This window comes from Pyrus communis, chromosome 2, assembly GCF_963583255.1.
Source record: "Pyrus communis chromosome 2, drPyrComm1.1, whole genome shotgun sequence".
In the NCBI taxonomy this organism is placed as follows: domain Eukaryota; kingdom Viridiplantae; phylum Streptophyta; class Magnoliopsida; order Rosales; family Rosaceae; genus Pyrus; species Pyrus communis.
The window spans coordinates 634,996-650,834 of record NC_084804.1 but is presented as its reverse complement, the minus strand read 5'-3'; the positions used below and the strand labels follow the sequence as shown (position 1 = coordinate 650,834).

The window sequence follows — 15,839 nt, the reverse complement described above, 5'->3', positions numbered from 1 at the left end:
GGGTTTAATATCCTTCGAACAAATCTTCATGTGTACAGGTAATATGGGGAGGGGGGGATTTATTCGATTGAAACCGGAACCTCAAAAATACGAGAAAAACTTTTAAACAACTAAGTTACAAGCTCCGTTACATAAAAATGGATTTGCATATCTTTAAAATGTGAAAAAATGGGGATTGTTTGATAAGTGTATAAACACGTATAGAAAATCCAAAATTTAAATTTTGTATTTAATATTTATGTACAAAAATACCCAAAACATGACAGGGACTTGGAGTATTTGCCCTCTCTCTCTCTCTCTCTCTCTCTCTCTCAATGATCTTCCTCTCCAGGGAGGAGTGAATGACTCTGCACTCTGCATAATGATTCTGCTATCTCTTTGAACACGAAAACGACATTGAACAGTTCTTGAAGCTTGAAATATCAAATGCTTCGATGAACCTCTGATCCGAAACTCGAGCTTTTGCAGCTGCAAACCTCTGGTACTCATCAAAGATTGAGGTCAGGCACCATCTTTGCAATCTTCTTAAGCATCCCACAAGACAGCCCGTCCGGTGCTGCACAACATTAATAACAAAAAACACTCGTTGTTGGAAGATGGAGCCCAAGATTGTTTGAGAAAACGCAAAAGTGGGAAATCATGGAGTACCTTCCCTCGCTTGCAATGGATCAGGAGTGGGTGGTTTCTTACATCTGGCATATACACAGGCAAGCTAGTCGATAAGCAAATCGTAAAACAAACAAGCCGTGTCCTAATATTAAGAACAAAAAAGAGGCTTTAAGTTCAAGGGGGTTAGTGATACCAAGGACAACTCTTAATGCTTCACGAATTGTGTGCTCCGGGATTTTCACATAAGGTTCCTGTACCAAATATGTTAGCACATGACTGAAAACATCAACTGATATCATTTACAACCAGCTCAAAGCAAAGTCCTAAGTTATAAACATCAGTGAGCTCAGACATATCCGTCAATAAGTCTTCCAGATTGAAGTTACTGTAAATAGAGAAACAGTTTAAAGCATCTTCGAACACGTGTAGGGTGGTAAGTTGATCAAAAGCAAGATCTGATCATCAGAAGACCGGTATCCGGAAAAGTAAAATACAATCCAATGAAACAGCAGACTGACATTTGGAAAAGTTAAAAACAATCGATGAAAAGTTGAAAACCAAGAATGGCCATTTAAGAGATAACGGCAGAGGACTTATTGGCATAGTTTGAATAAGCCAGAGTACAAAGCAAAAGCCAATGAAAATCTAAACTCATTGCTAGCTGACAAAACACAAGGCAACTGAAATAGGTAAAGTAAACCAACAAAGCACAGGGAAAGCAAAACAACCTAAGGCTAAAGGTGGACGGCGACTTCAAAATGGAAAATACGTCATTAGCGAGTAATAATCCATATATAAAAATCCAAGTGCTGAGTAGGATTGTCAATATTGTTTGTCTAACCACCCAGCTTTCATGCATTTTTTTAGAACAACAGATAAAGCAAGAATAAATATGCAATTCACAGGTGTTGGGGAAGCCACTCAATCACCTAAAATATGTGTAGATGCATATAGTGGTGCTCCAGACTTTTATCTTGCAGTTCCATTCAAGTTTAGTATTCACGCAAGGCAAGCCACAACGACGCATGAAAGGTTTGGGTCATTGCCACCTTTGGCGTCCCCATTTCATGTTAGTGACTAGTCTCTCTTGCAAAGCTGAGGTTTGGCAGAAAGGGGGCATCATAAATTCATAGTGGGAATAAAATTACAATGGGCAAAGGGCTTGCAAAAGGACATAGTGGGAGTGGGACACAGCAAGGCCAAAAGCCTCATCCAACTACCACTTGAGCTAATGAAGTGAAGTGATATAGACATGCAATTTGGCATCTCTCTTTCTAAAATGGGTTGATGGTGAAAATTATTTCCAAAATCTATCAACTCAAACCCGAAACTCTTCACTCTGAAACGATTTTCTATCCCATAATATCAACAAAATAATCCTTTTTCCCCAACCCCTCGTATGATTTCTACTAACTTCAGGCTTTTGTCTAAGCAGTTCAAATCTTATCTACGAACATTTGGTACAACAAACAGACGACCAACGGCCTCCTAATCATCAATGATAATGTCCCTCCTCAACCACCCGCACATACTAGCGGTGCGGACTTTACATTCTTCATCAGAGAAGGGAACATCCCAATTTGAAAATACACACGATTATAAAGCAATCAGTATAATCTTATTCTCCAATCCCAACTTCCAAGCAATCCAAGCATAACCCCAGACACAAATTGCAGAGTAATTATGTCAAGATTAATATAATATCTGCAAAATAAATCCAAAAGAAAACGAAACATGAGAGCCATCGATCCCAAACTGGAAAAGCCTAATCCCATTTGCTCTCAAAAACTCTTTGTTCTCCTCCGGATACGGCTCCGGGCACAAATATCTAACCCAATCAAAACAAGGATCAGTCGAAATTCCCCAAATCTAATCAAACCAAAACCAAATTTGAAGATAGATTAATCAACAGAAACAAAGTTCACTGGAATTTGACTCACATGACGGAACGGAGGCCTAGGGATTTCAAGAAGCTGAAATTGGGGGAATGAGGGAAGCCGGACCTAAACACGCCATTGTCGACCATCGCGAAGTTCAGAGGCGGCACGAACGCCTCTCCGTACCTCTCATTCTCGTCTCCGATCTCCGGAGCCTTCGCCACCGGCGACGCCGTGGAGACCTCCTGCTCTCCGCAATCTATTTTCATCGCTGCGTCCTATTTTTTCGCGCCAAATAAAATGTGAAAGCAAAAAGAAGAGAATATTTATTTATTATTTAATTGATTCGGAGGTTCTGTTAGGATGATCAGAGCGAGACGGAGGAGAGAGAGGGATTCTGAGAATCTAAGGGTAGGAGGAGGATCCGCATTTATAGGAAGAGAGAGAGAGAGAGAGGAATATTAGGATTGCAAGAGAAAGAGGATCTTGTATGGGATGCGCTATGGTGGTTGCGTGGGCGGATGATGACCCGTTACTGGGATTAGACTTGATGGAGACATGGAGAGGAGAAAATTTTGCGTACGGCCGATCTTATGCGGCTTTCCTCCCAAATAGTGGGGCCCGAGGTAGGAGTCGGTGATAACCTAGAATTATGGCACGAAACACTACGAGGACGATGTGCTAGCATGAACTAATCGAATGAGGGTAAAATGATTCTCCTTAACCTTATAGTTTTTGCTAGAAATTATATTTTACTGAACAATGTTAGATTATATTTTATATTATTTTTGGGATCAAAAAAATTCAAATATAACCATTTGACAAAAAATCATCTCCAATCGACAATGTCAAAAAACTATAGGTCAAACATAATTTATTATTTTAATTAAATTAATATGATTAATTAAATTAAACTACTATATTAAAATAAAGTTTTCGAACATATTTTGAATGCCACTTGTTTCTAAATGAATAAGCTTCCGTATTTTTTATTTTTATATAATCTCAATAATTTTTTTTGTAGGATTTCGATTAATACGTATCGCTAACGTGAGTAACTCTCCATATTTCATATCTTTATGTAATCTCAATAACTTTTCGAATAGGATTTCGCGTGACACGTGTCGCTAAAGTGAGTAACTCTCCAAATTTCTTATCTTTATGTAATCTTAATAATTTTTCGGATAGGATTTCAAGTACCACATGTTGAAATGTAATTGGTTGTGCAAATTTTAGATAGAATTCTTATCTATGTGACACTTATTATCTTCAACTTTCAATGTTGTAGGAATGGTGTAGTTATTTATAGGAAAAAAATTAGAATTTTTTTTTATTTTTAAATTCATCCAAAAAATAAAATTCAAATTCCAACGGTAACCTGACGGTAGCATGACGTTAGTTTGCCGTTACTAGCTGGCGTCATGCTAACGCCAGGTAGCCATTCGCATTCAAATGGGTTGAGCTAGAGAGCTGGCAAAATGTCAAGCTTGACATTCTGGAGCTGGAAGGCAAAATGTCAAGCTTGACATTCTGGCGCTAGAGGGCTAGTTCGCTAGTTAGAAATGGCCAGCCTGTTGGCTTGATTTGAGGGTTTGGGCCCGGTGGGGCCCACAAGCCTTTTGGCCTAGACCTCGGTTGGAGACAATTTTCGTGTCATTCCGAGCTATTTTTAGCTCTATGATCCTTTGGCCGGATCGGTTGGAGATGGCCTCATTATCCAATACAGCTTGGCACCTTGATGTCTACCATACCTTGTTCATTTGCAGAGGCGTTTCGTACTTAATACTTGTTTGTACTGTATCATTAAAATTAAAAGTCTCAAAGTACAAGGAAGTCGCCTTTACTACCTACTGTTATGGCTTTCTTGCTACGCGATCTAGCCATGCCATTTCACTCTAAATTTCTCCTGCACTGTGATAAAGCGAGCGCTACACACTCGGCGGCCAATCTTGGGTTCCATGCCGCTCTAAGCATATAAAAGTTCACTTCATTCGCTCTTCCCTATCTCACTGAGCCGCCTAACCCTAGTAGCTGTCAGCTGTTCTATTCTATCATTCCATGCATGGAATGTTCCTTCCCTCCTAGTTACAGTTGTCAAAGAAATTGGAAAGTAGAAACAACCACGTCGTCTTCTTCCTCAATGGAAGAGAAAACTAGAAAAGCAGTCTTCATCAAATAACCAAATACTTCTTCTGTAATTAGATCTATACTATATGATCATTCTTCTGTATACAAATTAATTTCCTTCACCATTCCCTAATTCCTAATTTTCCTGTTCTTCTCTTCTGTCGAGTAACCATCTCTTTGCTGGCGTTGTTGCGATGGATTTCTTTATGCAATCCACAATACCTTCACAATCTGTTTGAGGAACAACGCAGGCAGATTCATCTTCTAAGGAGTCTTCTGTGCGTGCGTGAGGAGACAAGAGCTTCCCATGAGTCTGGCAGGCCTTCGTCGTCTTACAGTGTTCAGCTTCATCGTCTCTTATGTTCAGAAATGTGTCGTACAAATTCTATGAAAAAAGAAACATTATTAAAAGCACGGTACAAACTAGGTCATATATGTGCACAATCATTATGAACTTATTCCCGCTTATGTTAAGTTGTACAAAGCTGAGCGAGACTATTTTAGGACAGGAAACTAACACGAAGTATAAAAAAATGATCAAACTCCTAGCATGTCAATCTATGAACTGCCATAAAAAAATCAGAACTGAAGGCTTACCTATTTTTGGCCTCCGAGAATTGGGAGGTCTTGAAGTTTGAAATTCATATGCATAAAATTCGGGGGGATTGTTAATTCTTCGATTATTACCCTTCAGGACACAAACAAAGACTGAAAAATAGACAAAGCTTACCAAATAAGTACATGTCACCACTAGTGTAGTATTTCACAGCAACCTCAGGAGCAGGCATCTTTTTCAAATCCTTTACAACAGAAGAAAATACCATGTCAAGATAAGTGAATTTGTATTTGAGGTAAGTGTAAGACGGTGCATTGTACAACTGATCGATTAAGATCATCACTTGGATGTTGAATGCTTAGAATATTCGATGTGATCCAACAAATACCTTTTTGTAATTCTTGGTTTTAAGGCATCAAGTCCTGAAAAACTCTAAATCATACCTCCTCGGGCCTTGATAACCTTGTCATAGGTTGAATATGCATGGCTCTCTACACGTTCAGAGAAGAGATCTGCACTAGCATTGAACAAAATAAATAAACACACATTTAAGGATGCAGGATAGTTCTCGGATCACCTATTTCTATAGTGTCATTTGAAGATGAACTTACAAACTTAAACAGAAGACCTCTTAATGCAATTGTTGTTAAATTTAGGAAGGGATTTTAAGAAAACAAAATTCTGACCAAATGTGTCTACTCCTAAAAATGGCTTGATATTGATTTCAATGGACGATTTTCTTCTAAGTTAGTAACCATTAAGGATAATGCAGCAAACACGACACTGGGAGGCAAGAGAGACGATAAAGCAGAGGCATTATAGTACATTAAAAATTAGAAACTCATACTTACAAGCCATCCTTGGGCTTATACATAAAGGCTGTCATAGAATAATAGAAGACTGCAATGTGCTGAGCAAGAAAGCAGTCAAACCACCAAGCATTTCCCCCCAATTCCTGCATTAGATCCATATTCTATTGTTAAATCAAGCAAACCATGTAGATGATATTACAGATAGAAGATCCTTACTTCCATGACAAGCAGATAGTGCATCTCATTCCAGCTCTCAGCAAAATGCACCTTCAGATAATCTGCCCTTCTCCACCAACCCAAACTTTCATACATGTGCAGAACAGACATAAAAGCTGCCACATATATACCACAAGGACACGACTTATAACTTGCAACTGGGAATCGCAGTTGACAATTAATTGGGAAAAGAAGCACACAGGAACATGTTCCTAAACAGGTTGTACACACAATTTGAGAGAAAATTAAAAGGAACATATAGGCACATCCTTCCATGAAATCATCACTATCATCTTGACCTCCAAAACATGATAATGCAAAGACAGCTCTGTATGTCATATGAATCATAATTCTAACAGAAAATAGGGCCAATTTATGTTGTATGTCAGGACATGCATGATTGGATGTACATTTCTTGACATAAAATGCCACCAAATGAATTGATAACTTGTCCTCGCTCATTTCAAGATTTCCTCTTGCTTGAAAAGGAAGTTCTCTGCATCTCATTACACATACTATTTTAGAGAACTGCAGAAAATTCAAAATTATTAATAAACAAAGTTTAGCACTCACCGAAGTAAGGAACCCTTGCAATAGTTTCCAGTACAGAGAACCTTGCATAATCTCGGTCGCAGTACACAGTATCAAGTACCTTTATGACTGTATCCTAGAATGGTAGTAGAACGGAATTAAAATCTAAACATCAATAACAACTGCCAGAAACAAAAGCTCATAAGCATAACCCCCAAACAATCAACAAAAATGATTAACATCTCTTCGACAATGACATTGGAACTAGGCAAGCAAAGCAAAACGATTAATTTGACAATGAGTAAAGATTTACCGTAAGGAAGATGTTGAAGGATTGTTCACACTTGAAGACGAACTCTCAGAGAGATTCCCGCTGCTAGCTTTCAATTCATCAAAGGTAGAAGCCTTGAACTCAAAGGACTCCTCCACTACCACCTTCTCTTCATCTTCTTGCAGCATAGTTGCTCGAACTCTACACAATTTTTGTTATCGAGTGAATAAAAAGCCCACAAATTTGAATTTAGAATCCAGTTCATAGATCCCATGAAGCACAGACAACAAAACTTCAGAAATTCAGAACATAAAATACCAAAAAAAACCCAAAATTAAAGATCCCATTTTTCGACGTTTGAAGTGGTGGAAAATTAACATACCTGGGAATCGACGGACGAGCGGAAATGGGATTGTATGGAAAACGATTCCGGGATGAAAAAGCTGAAGTCTTGAAGCTCCTCCTTGCTCTGAGAGACGAAGAAGAAGAAGAAGAGGAGGAGGCGGAGATTGCAAACACCGGCGAAGGCAGAGTCGCCGCTGCCATTCTGCGTGGTTCAAAACTGGAATTTGGTATTTGGATTAGTCAGTTGGTGTGAAGGGAAATTGTCAACCGCGGGAGGGAGTGGAGAAAAATGGCATTTTATTTCATGTTTTGTTGGGGAGTAATTTGTGTCGTCTTGCAAAGTTGTAAGTTCGTAAATCCGTAAATTATGTAAGTTTATCGTATATTGTGTAATAAAAACTTATTTTAAATATTTTATTTAAATTTGAATACACACAGTATATAATGAAAATTATGTAAGATGACAGTTTGGGTTTTTGCTCCATGCCCTTTAGATACACGACACGAATTGAGAGTTTATTGTTTTGGTTTTTTTCGTTTTAAGTGTCAATAGCAACTCAAATAAAAAAAAAAAAAATTGAGACAGAGCTTACGATTCGCAATCAATTTTGGGGTCGAGAGGAACGGGAAGGTACACACTGCAGAAATCAGGAAGCTGCTTGAGTCTGTCAGGGTTGATCGGCATGCCAGCAGCTGCTTTCTTGAAGCATTCACAGAGGTTCCTCCGACACTCTCTGGTGCTAGCCGCAGTATAAACGGTTTGCATGATAAACCATCCAGCCCGCCAAGAGGAAATTCAAATATTTCCTCTGGCCAACAGAAGCCGCAACAAACGCAACAGTAGCCGCAACAAATGCAAGAACATTTAAAAGATGCTGATAAGTCCTAGCTGTGAACTTATCTGATTTTTGTATTTTGGATTAATCCATTTATCACTTGTAATTATCATTTGTATTATCTGTTTATTATACAAGAGTTTGTTCTACATCAAACTCTCTTTTGTAATCTCTATATAAGGATGAATATACAGAAGGGATAATTATCCGAGCAATATTATACTCAACCTTTATTTTCTATCTTGGTATCATCCTCTCTCTGTCCAACGACTCAAACCTTTCTCCCATCTCAATGGCTTTACCCGCTGCACATACCATTTCCCATCCTAATGTCACCACCTTTTTGACTATTAAATTAGACCGTACCAATTACCCTCTCTGGAGGGCTCAATTCCTTCCTCTCCTTCGTAGCCGTGGTCTGCTTTCCTTTGTGGACGGCTCTACCGTTTGTCCACCTGCTTTTCTGTCTGACGATGATGGCACAGTGACTGATACGGTTAATCCGCTGTATGAGGCTTGGATACAGCAAGATCAACTGGTCCTTTCTTGGTTGGCGAGTTCCTTAACTCCCAACGTTCTCTCTGTTATTGTGAACAAAGTCTGCGCTGCTGATGCGTGGCGCACTCTTCAAGACCGGTATGCGTCTTCTTCGCATAATCGGGTTGTTCAGCTCCGTGGGGAGCTCATGAATCAGCGCCGTGGTGATCTTTCCATCACGGATTTTTTGGACAAACTTAATTCTTTGGTTGATCAGCTTGCCCTGTCTGGGTCTCCCATCACTGATGAAGACTTAGTTGCGACCATAATGAACAATGTTGGTCCGTTGTATGAGCATACTGTTGCATCCATTCAAGCCCGTGAAACACCAATTTCCTATGCTGCTCTTGAAGCTCTGTTGCTTAGTGCTGAACGTCGTCAGTTGACGTTTACTCTTCCTGGTGATTCTAATGTCACTGCTATGGCTGCGACTCGTGATCATCGTATTCCTCCAAACCCACCTCGTGGTGGCTCATTCTCTGGCTCTCGTCGAGGCTCTTTCTCTGGTTCTCGGGGTGGATCTTTCTCTGGTTCTCGTGGAGGTTCATCTTCTGGCTCTTCCTCCAATGCCCATCCTCGTCCTGGTCTTTTGGGTCCTGCTCCCGGTGGTCTTCCATCCCACGATCGGTTCAAGGGTGGTAAGATTCAATGTCAGATATGTCGACGGTATGGACACTCAGCTATTGACTGTTTTAATCGCATGAATGCTTCATATGAAGGACGTGTACCTTCTGCTAATCTCTCCGCCTATGCTGCTCAAAGCTCTTCTCGTGCGCCTCCTGTACCGCCTGCCACCACGTGGCTTCTCGACTCGGGTGCTAATACCCACATCACTCATGATGCTACCCAGCTTACCAACTCCCATGAATACAATGGTACTGATCAAGTGAATGGAGTCAATGGAGGCACAGGTTTGCAAATTTCTCATATTGGAAATTCATATATTCATACTCCTACCAAATCCTATCTTCTTTCTAATACCCTCCACTGCCCTAATGCCTCTCATAATATTCTTTCCATTAACAAATTTTCTTTTGATCATGATTGTTATTTTGTATTGCATCCTAATTATTTTCGTGTCCAGGATTCATGCACGGGGAAGATCCTTTTATCCGGCCGGAGTAGCAGTGGTCTTTATCCCTATTCCAGTTTTCTTGATGCTACAAGTGCTAACAATAAAACACATGGAGCCGTTGCCTATGTTGGAGTCCGAGTGGATGATCGTGTTTGGCACTCGCGTTTGGGTCATCCATCTCCTTTCATTTTAAAACATTTAATTTCATGTAGAAAATTGTCTATTACCAGACATGTCTCTGCTTCTCTTTGTCATTCATGCCCATTAGGAAAGAGCAAGAAATTGCCATTTTCTTTGTCTACTTCTATTTCTCACTTTCCATTGCAATTAATTCATTCGGATGTTTGGTCATCACCCACCTTGTCTATTTCTGGTTTCCGTTATTATGTGGTTTTTATTGATGATTTTTCTCGTTACACTTGGTTGTATCCACTTAAGTTAAAATCGGATGTTTATGCCACTTTTGTCAAATTTAAAAATCAAGTGGAAAATTTGTTCAATACTAAAATTAAAACTTTCCAAACGGATGGTGGTGGTGAATATGTCAACAATGCTTTTAAAACATATTTTGAAACTCATGGGATTCTTCATCGTTATACATGTCCCCATCATCCTGAGCAAAATGGTATGGCTGAACGTAAGCATCGTCATTTGGTTGAAACTGGTTTAACGTTACTAGCTCATGCTAAAATGCCTCCCACATATTGGGCTGAGGCTTTTCATACGGCAAATTATTTAATAAATCGTCTTCCAACTAAAGTTCTCAACCTTGTTTCACCATATACTAAATTGTTTCAACGAGATCCCACATATGATTTTTTGAAAGTTTTTGGTTGTGCGTGTTTTCCGTATCTTCGTCCTTACAATAATAATAAACTTCAATTTCGATCTCGCAAATGCATTTTTCTAGGCTACTCGTTAAATCAATTGGGCTATCGTTGTCTTGATCCTCAAAATGGGCGAGTTTTTCTTTCAAAACATGTAATTTTTGATGAATCTTCATTTCCATATGCATCCTTATGTTCTCCTAATGTTTCTGGAAAGCCTATGCCTCCTCCACCTATCCATGAAATAGGACCATCCCACCCCCCCCATCCCTAGTCAAACCCGTGACCACACATATCCCAATCCTATATCTACCCCACCACTCACCGCCTCACTACCCCCACCTCTTCAACATGTACCTGTTGCCCCTCTCCAACACGTCAACTCTTCTTTACAGCCTGCCCTCCACCTCATTCCTTCCCACCCCCCTAGGCCTGCACACTCTCAGTCACCGCTTCACCCTTCAGTCCATATACCTCAGTCCATTCCCTTGTCTCCACCACCGACATCTTCCTCTTCCAATATGAGTAATTCAATGCATCCAATGGTTACTCGAGCAAAACTTGGTATTCATAAACCGAATCCCAAGTATGCTCATGTGTCCTCTACTAATATTATTGCCGAACCTACATGTTTTTCACAGGCTCAAAAGTATCCAGAATGGCGTAAAGCTATGGCTGACGAGTTTAATGCATTACAACGTGCGGGAACATGGGTTTTAATTCCTCCTCAGTCTCACATGAATGTTCTTCCTAACAAGTGGGTTTTTCGCATCAAGCGACGTTCTGATGGCTCAATTGAGCGCTATAAGGCTCGTTTAGTGGCCAATGGTTTTCATCAACAAGAAGGTATTGATTATGGTGAGACTTTCAGTCCAGTTGTTACTCATTCTACCATCCGTATGATCTTATCCATTGCTGTACATTTTTCTTGGCCTATACGACAATTGGATGTCCAAAATGCCTTTTTACATGGCACCATCTCTGATGCAGTTTATATGCGGCAACCCACTGGTTTTGTTGATCCACAATATCCCACTCATGTTTGTCAACTTCGACGCTCATTATATGGATTGAAACAAGCTCCACGAGCTTGGTTTCAATGTTTTTCCAATCATTTGGAGAACTTAGGATTTGTTGCATCCCTGGCAGATTCTTCTCTATTTATTTATTCTCATGGTTCCGTCACCATCTATTTACTCATTTACGTGGATGACATACTTATAACTGGCAATCATACATCTACCATTTCCTTCTTGATTCAAGAAATGGCTCGGCTATTCTCCATGAAAGACCTGGGTCCTTTACGTTATTTTTTGGGTATGGAAGTTCATCGGTCTGCGAATGGTATGCATATGTCTCAAGCTAAATATGTCATGGACTTACTTACACGCACCAACATGTTGGATTGCAAACCTGTCTCCACTCCTGCCATCAGTGGTCGTCGTCTCAGCTTGTATGATGGTGAACCACTTTCCAATGTAACTGAATTTCGTAGTGTAGTTGGTGCTCTTCAGTATCTCACCTTCACTCGACCAGATATCGCCTTTGCCGTCAATCAGGTATGTCAGTACATGCATCGTCCTACTACTACTCATTGGATCGCGGTTAAACGTATCTTACGATATCTGAAGACTACTCCTGACCATGGTTTAGTGTACAAGCCAAGTTCTTTGAATCTTGTGGCTTATGCTGATGCTGACTATGCTGGTGATCCTGATGACCGTAAGTCTACTGGGGGTTACTGTATTTTTTTGGGCAACAATCTTATCTCATGGAGTTCAAAGAAGCAACGCGGGGTTTCTCGTTCGAGCACTGAATCTGAGTATCGGCAACTTGCGTATACTGCTGCCACCATTTCCTGGTTTCGCAAGTTGTTTAATGATCTTCGTATTCCATTATCACCTCCTAAAATTTGGTGTGACAATATTTCCGCGATCTCTTTGGCATCTAATCCGGTTTTCCATACTCGCACTCGTCATGTGGAGGTGGACTATCACTACATCCGTGAAAAGGTAACTCATCGCGAACTTACTGTGGAGTTTGTTGCCACCCAAGACCAACTTGCCGATTTCCTTACCAAAGGTTTGTCCACAGCACGTTTCAATTTTCTTCTGTCCAAGCTTCCCGTTCGTCGTTGACCGCTCAACTTGCGGGGGCGTGATAAACCATCCAGCCCGCCAAGAGGAAATTCAAATATTTCCTCTGGCCAACAGAAGCCGCAACAAACGCAACAGCAGCCGCAACAAATGCAAGAACATTTAAAAGATGCTGATAAGTCCTAGCTGTGAACTTATCTGATTTTTGTATTTTGGATTAATCCATTTATCACTTGTAATTATCATTTGTATTATCTGTTTATTATACAAGAGTTTGTTCTACATCAAACTCTCTTTTGTAATCTCTATATAAGGATGAATATACAGAAGGGATAATTATCCGAGCAATATTATACTCAACCTTTATTTTCTATCTTTGCACACCACTGCAACATGTAATCGGAGGAGTCCCGGGGCCAGACCCGGTCAAGTATTCCTTACATGGCATCAAATCCATCAAGGCCTGTTGGCATGTGATGTCGCCATTGGCAGGACTTGCATGGTTCAGAACCATAACCATCATCGGCCCGAAAAGGATCACCAATTTCATCTCCATTTTCTTTTGGGACACAAAAACAAGGCAAATATTTGATTATATATACTATTTAGCTTGGATATGCAGAAGACTAGATTTGAGTGTGACTTGGAGCATGAACTGCATCCTCTTTTTATAGGGAGTCGCCGGCTGCTTTTTAGTGGCTCATTTTACGTGTATAGGTGCAGTCAAGATTTTTTCTCCTCCTTAGACCAACTCCAGTGATGGGCTAAAAGCCAAATTACCTCCCAAAATTTCCCCCCAAACACACTCCAACCCAAGGGGAAATTTTGGACTAAATGCTAAATGCTAAACCAATGCCAAATTCCCCCCAAAATTTAGCCCAGAAATCGGAGTGGACTCCACCCAATATTTATCGGAATTTAAATTTTTTTAGATTAAAATGTTTATAAAATTAAATTACGATGGTCTACATATATATATATATTTTTTTTTAAATTTAATTTAACAAAAAAAAATAATAGTCTAAGTTCATTCTTTAATAATTCCGGGCTAAAATTTTAGGTTAGAACGGTTGGATCAAAAAAGCTGCTTCTGGGCTAAAAGTTAAATTTTTCGGGGTAAAAAATTTGGTTTTTAGCCCAACCATTGAAGATGGTCTTAAGAGTTACTTTTTTTTTTTTTTCCTTAAACAGCTAGTTTTTACTTAAAAGTGAAAACTATGTCAGACCAAAAGAAAAACAGGTTGAAAACTAACAACCACAGGCGCCAACTAATCGAGGACATTGCAAATACCATTAATAACCTGTGTTTCTTTTAGGGTTTTGGTTTCATAATATTTTGCTTCTTATTTTACCGCATTTCTAACAGAGCTCTTAGCTAGCTCTGTTGAGCATTCATTATTGGATATGAAGTCTCAAACCCTTGTTCAAGAACAATTCAGAAATGAATAAAAATAACAAAAATTGAAATTCTAAATCTTTATTACCGAAAAATACTTGCAATATAGAATGAAATAACAGAAATAAATATAGGAATTAAAATGGTACTAACTTGATTTACACAGATAGAGGCTAGTGCAAAAGCTATGTCCTTTGAATAGTATTTCCGTCCCACTCTTGTGCTTGTGGTTCTATGACGTCTGCTCGACCAGGATACAACTATTTAATTCTAGAACCCTGGATTATAGAATTCTGGCGAATTAATTTGTGTGTTTACTCTCTGTAAGGTTTTGTAAGGGAGAGATAGAAAGGAAAAAGGTTTTGTAAGGGAGAGATAGAAAGGAAAAAGATGATATCGATGAAACTGAGAGTCTTCAGTTATATAGGCTATTTCATACATTTTCAAATACCTTTGACTCTGATTAATTTTAACTTCGTAGGAGGCCAAGGCCCTTGTCTTGATTAATTAATATCATAATATTGATATTATATTAATATTATGGTATAATTATCACAAGTCCAATTCCACACAATTAGTGGCTCAAACCTCAATTCTCATTCCAAATGATCCAATACCTAATCACCAACAAAGGTGACTAACCTAATATAAAGACCTCTAGGGAACTTGAGTTCCCCGACGTGGGACTAAAGGAGCTCAAAACTCCAACAACCCTAGATATCACTTGTGTGAAACAATTCGAAAAAGGCAAAACTAAAGCAAATAAAAGTTGCACAAACAACTAATAAAAATCTCCACAATGACCGAAATCTAGCAAACTCCGTATGTAGATGGATAGTGTAATTATAATTTAATTCTTTATTTTTTAAGTTTAATTTTGGGGTTCAAAAGATTTTTCATGTAGATTGTGGAGTTTGAATTGGGGGGCATTTTCGAAAAAATCATATAAACAAAACAACAACTAGTTTCCAGTTGAGAGAGCGTTATATGATCTGTGGCAGCTGGTTTTTAATTTTATGGAGAAGAAACGTTTTATTTGCTGGTAAAACGCTTTATAGGCCAGAAATATAAAAGAAAACTGATCAAGTGAAAGCATGCTTGTATTTCAGTAAAATCCAAAGCTAATTAAGCCGTTCAGGATTAAAACGCAGATCTAATCTTCTACTGCTCAATGGAACTCGTGAGTTCATTGTGTTTGTTTGCATAACCACGTGTTTGAACCAGTGCATGCGTTGTATATTCCATCAGTACCCCAAAACAAAAACTGCACCCGAATGCATGCCTGATGTACTATTTGAATCCAATTCTCAGGATGTAATTAGTCGGCAAAGAATTATTGAAAATTTGATTTTTTGCTAACAAAGAAGAAAAACCAACTCGAACAATCCCGAGTTCGTTTGTCTTCCTCCTTAAAAACCCTAGCTAACTAACACCCAACTCAGAGTACGTACTACATACGTAGGTCAAGTTTATGAATTATGAGTTATGACGGATACTATATCATTATACATAAGATTACGCTGACATTGTATATTATTATTAAGAGTGTCTCCCTATGGGGAGTGGCCGGTGACCTAACTCTTTATAAACCCTGTAAAATTTCATAACTTAGTTTACGATGTGAGACAACACTTCACATTGTCAAACACCTTGTTACATGTACATATGATGACACTCATGTCAAATAAGTGAACAACATTTATTGGGCAATGACATAGAGCATATGTT

The 15,839-nt window shown here is 39.1% G+C and overlaps 1 protein-coding gene and 1 pseudogene across 1 annotated transcript; both read right to left on the bottom strand.

Moving 5' to 3' along the window:
- Positions 1–203: 203 nt before the first annotated feature.
- Positions 204–2,912, bottom strand: LOC137726530 (inositol diphosphatase DSP1-like). Its single transcript, XM_068465461.1, has 5 exons — positions 2,550–2,912; positions 2,344–2,437; positions 803–860; positions 649–692; positions 204–556 (listed from the first exon to the last, which is right to left on the bottom strand). The coding sequence occupies exons 1-5, from the start codon at positions 2,753–2,755 to the stop codon at positions 371–373; spliced, it is 588 nt and encodes a 195-aa protein (XP_068321562.1). The 5' UTR covers positions 2,756–2,912; the 3' UTR covers positions 204–370.
- A 1,701-nt stretch (positions 2,913–4,613) lies between these two features.
- LOC137722325 (ubiquinol oxidase 4, chloroplastic/chromoplastic-like) lies at positions 4,614–7,545 on the bottom strand (annotated as a pseudogene).
- Positions 7,546–15,839: the final 8,294 nt, after the last annotated feature.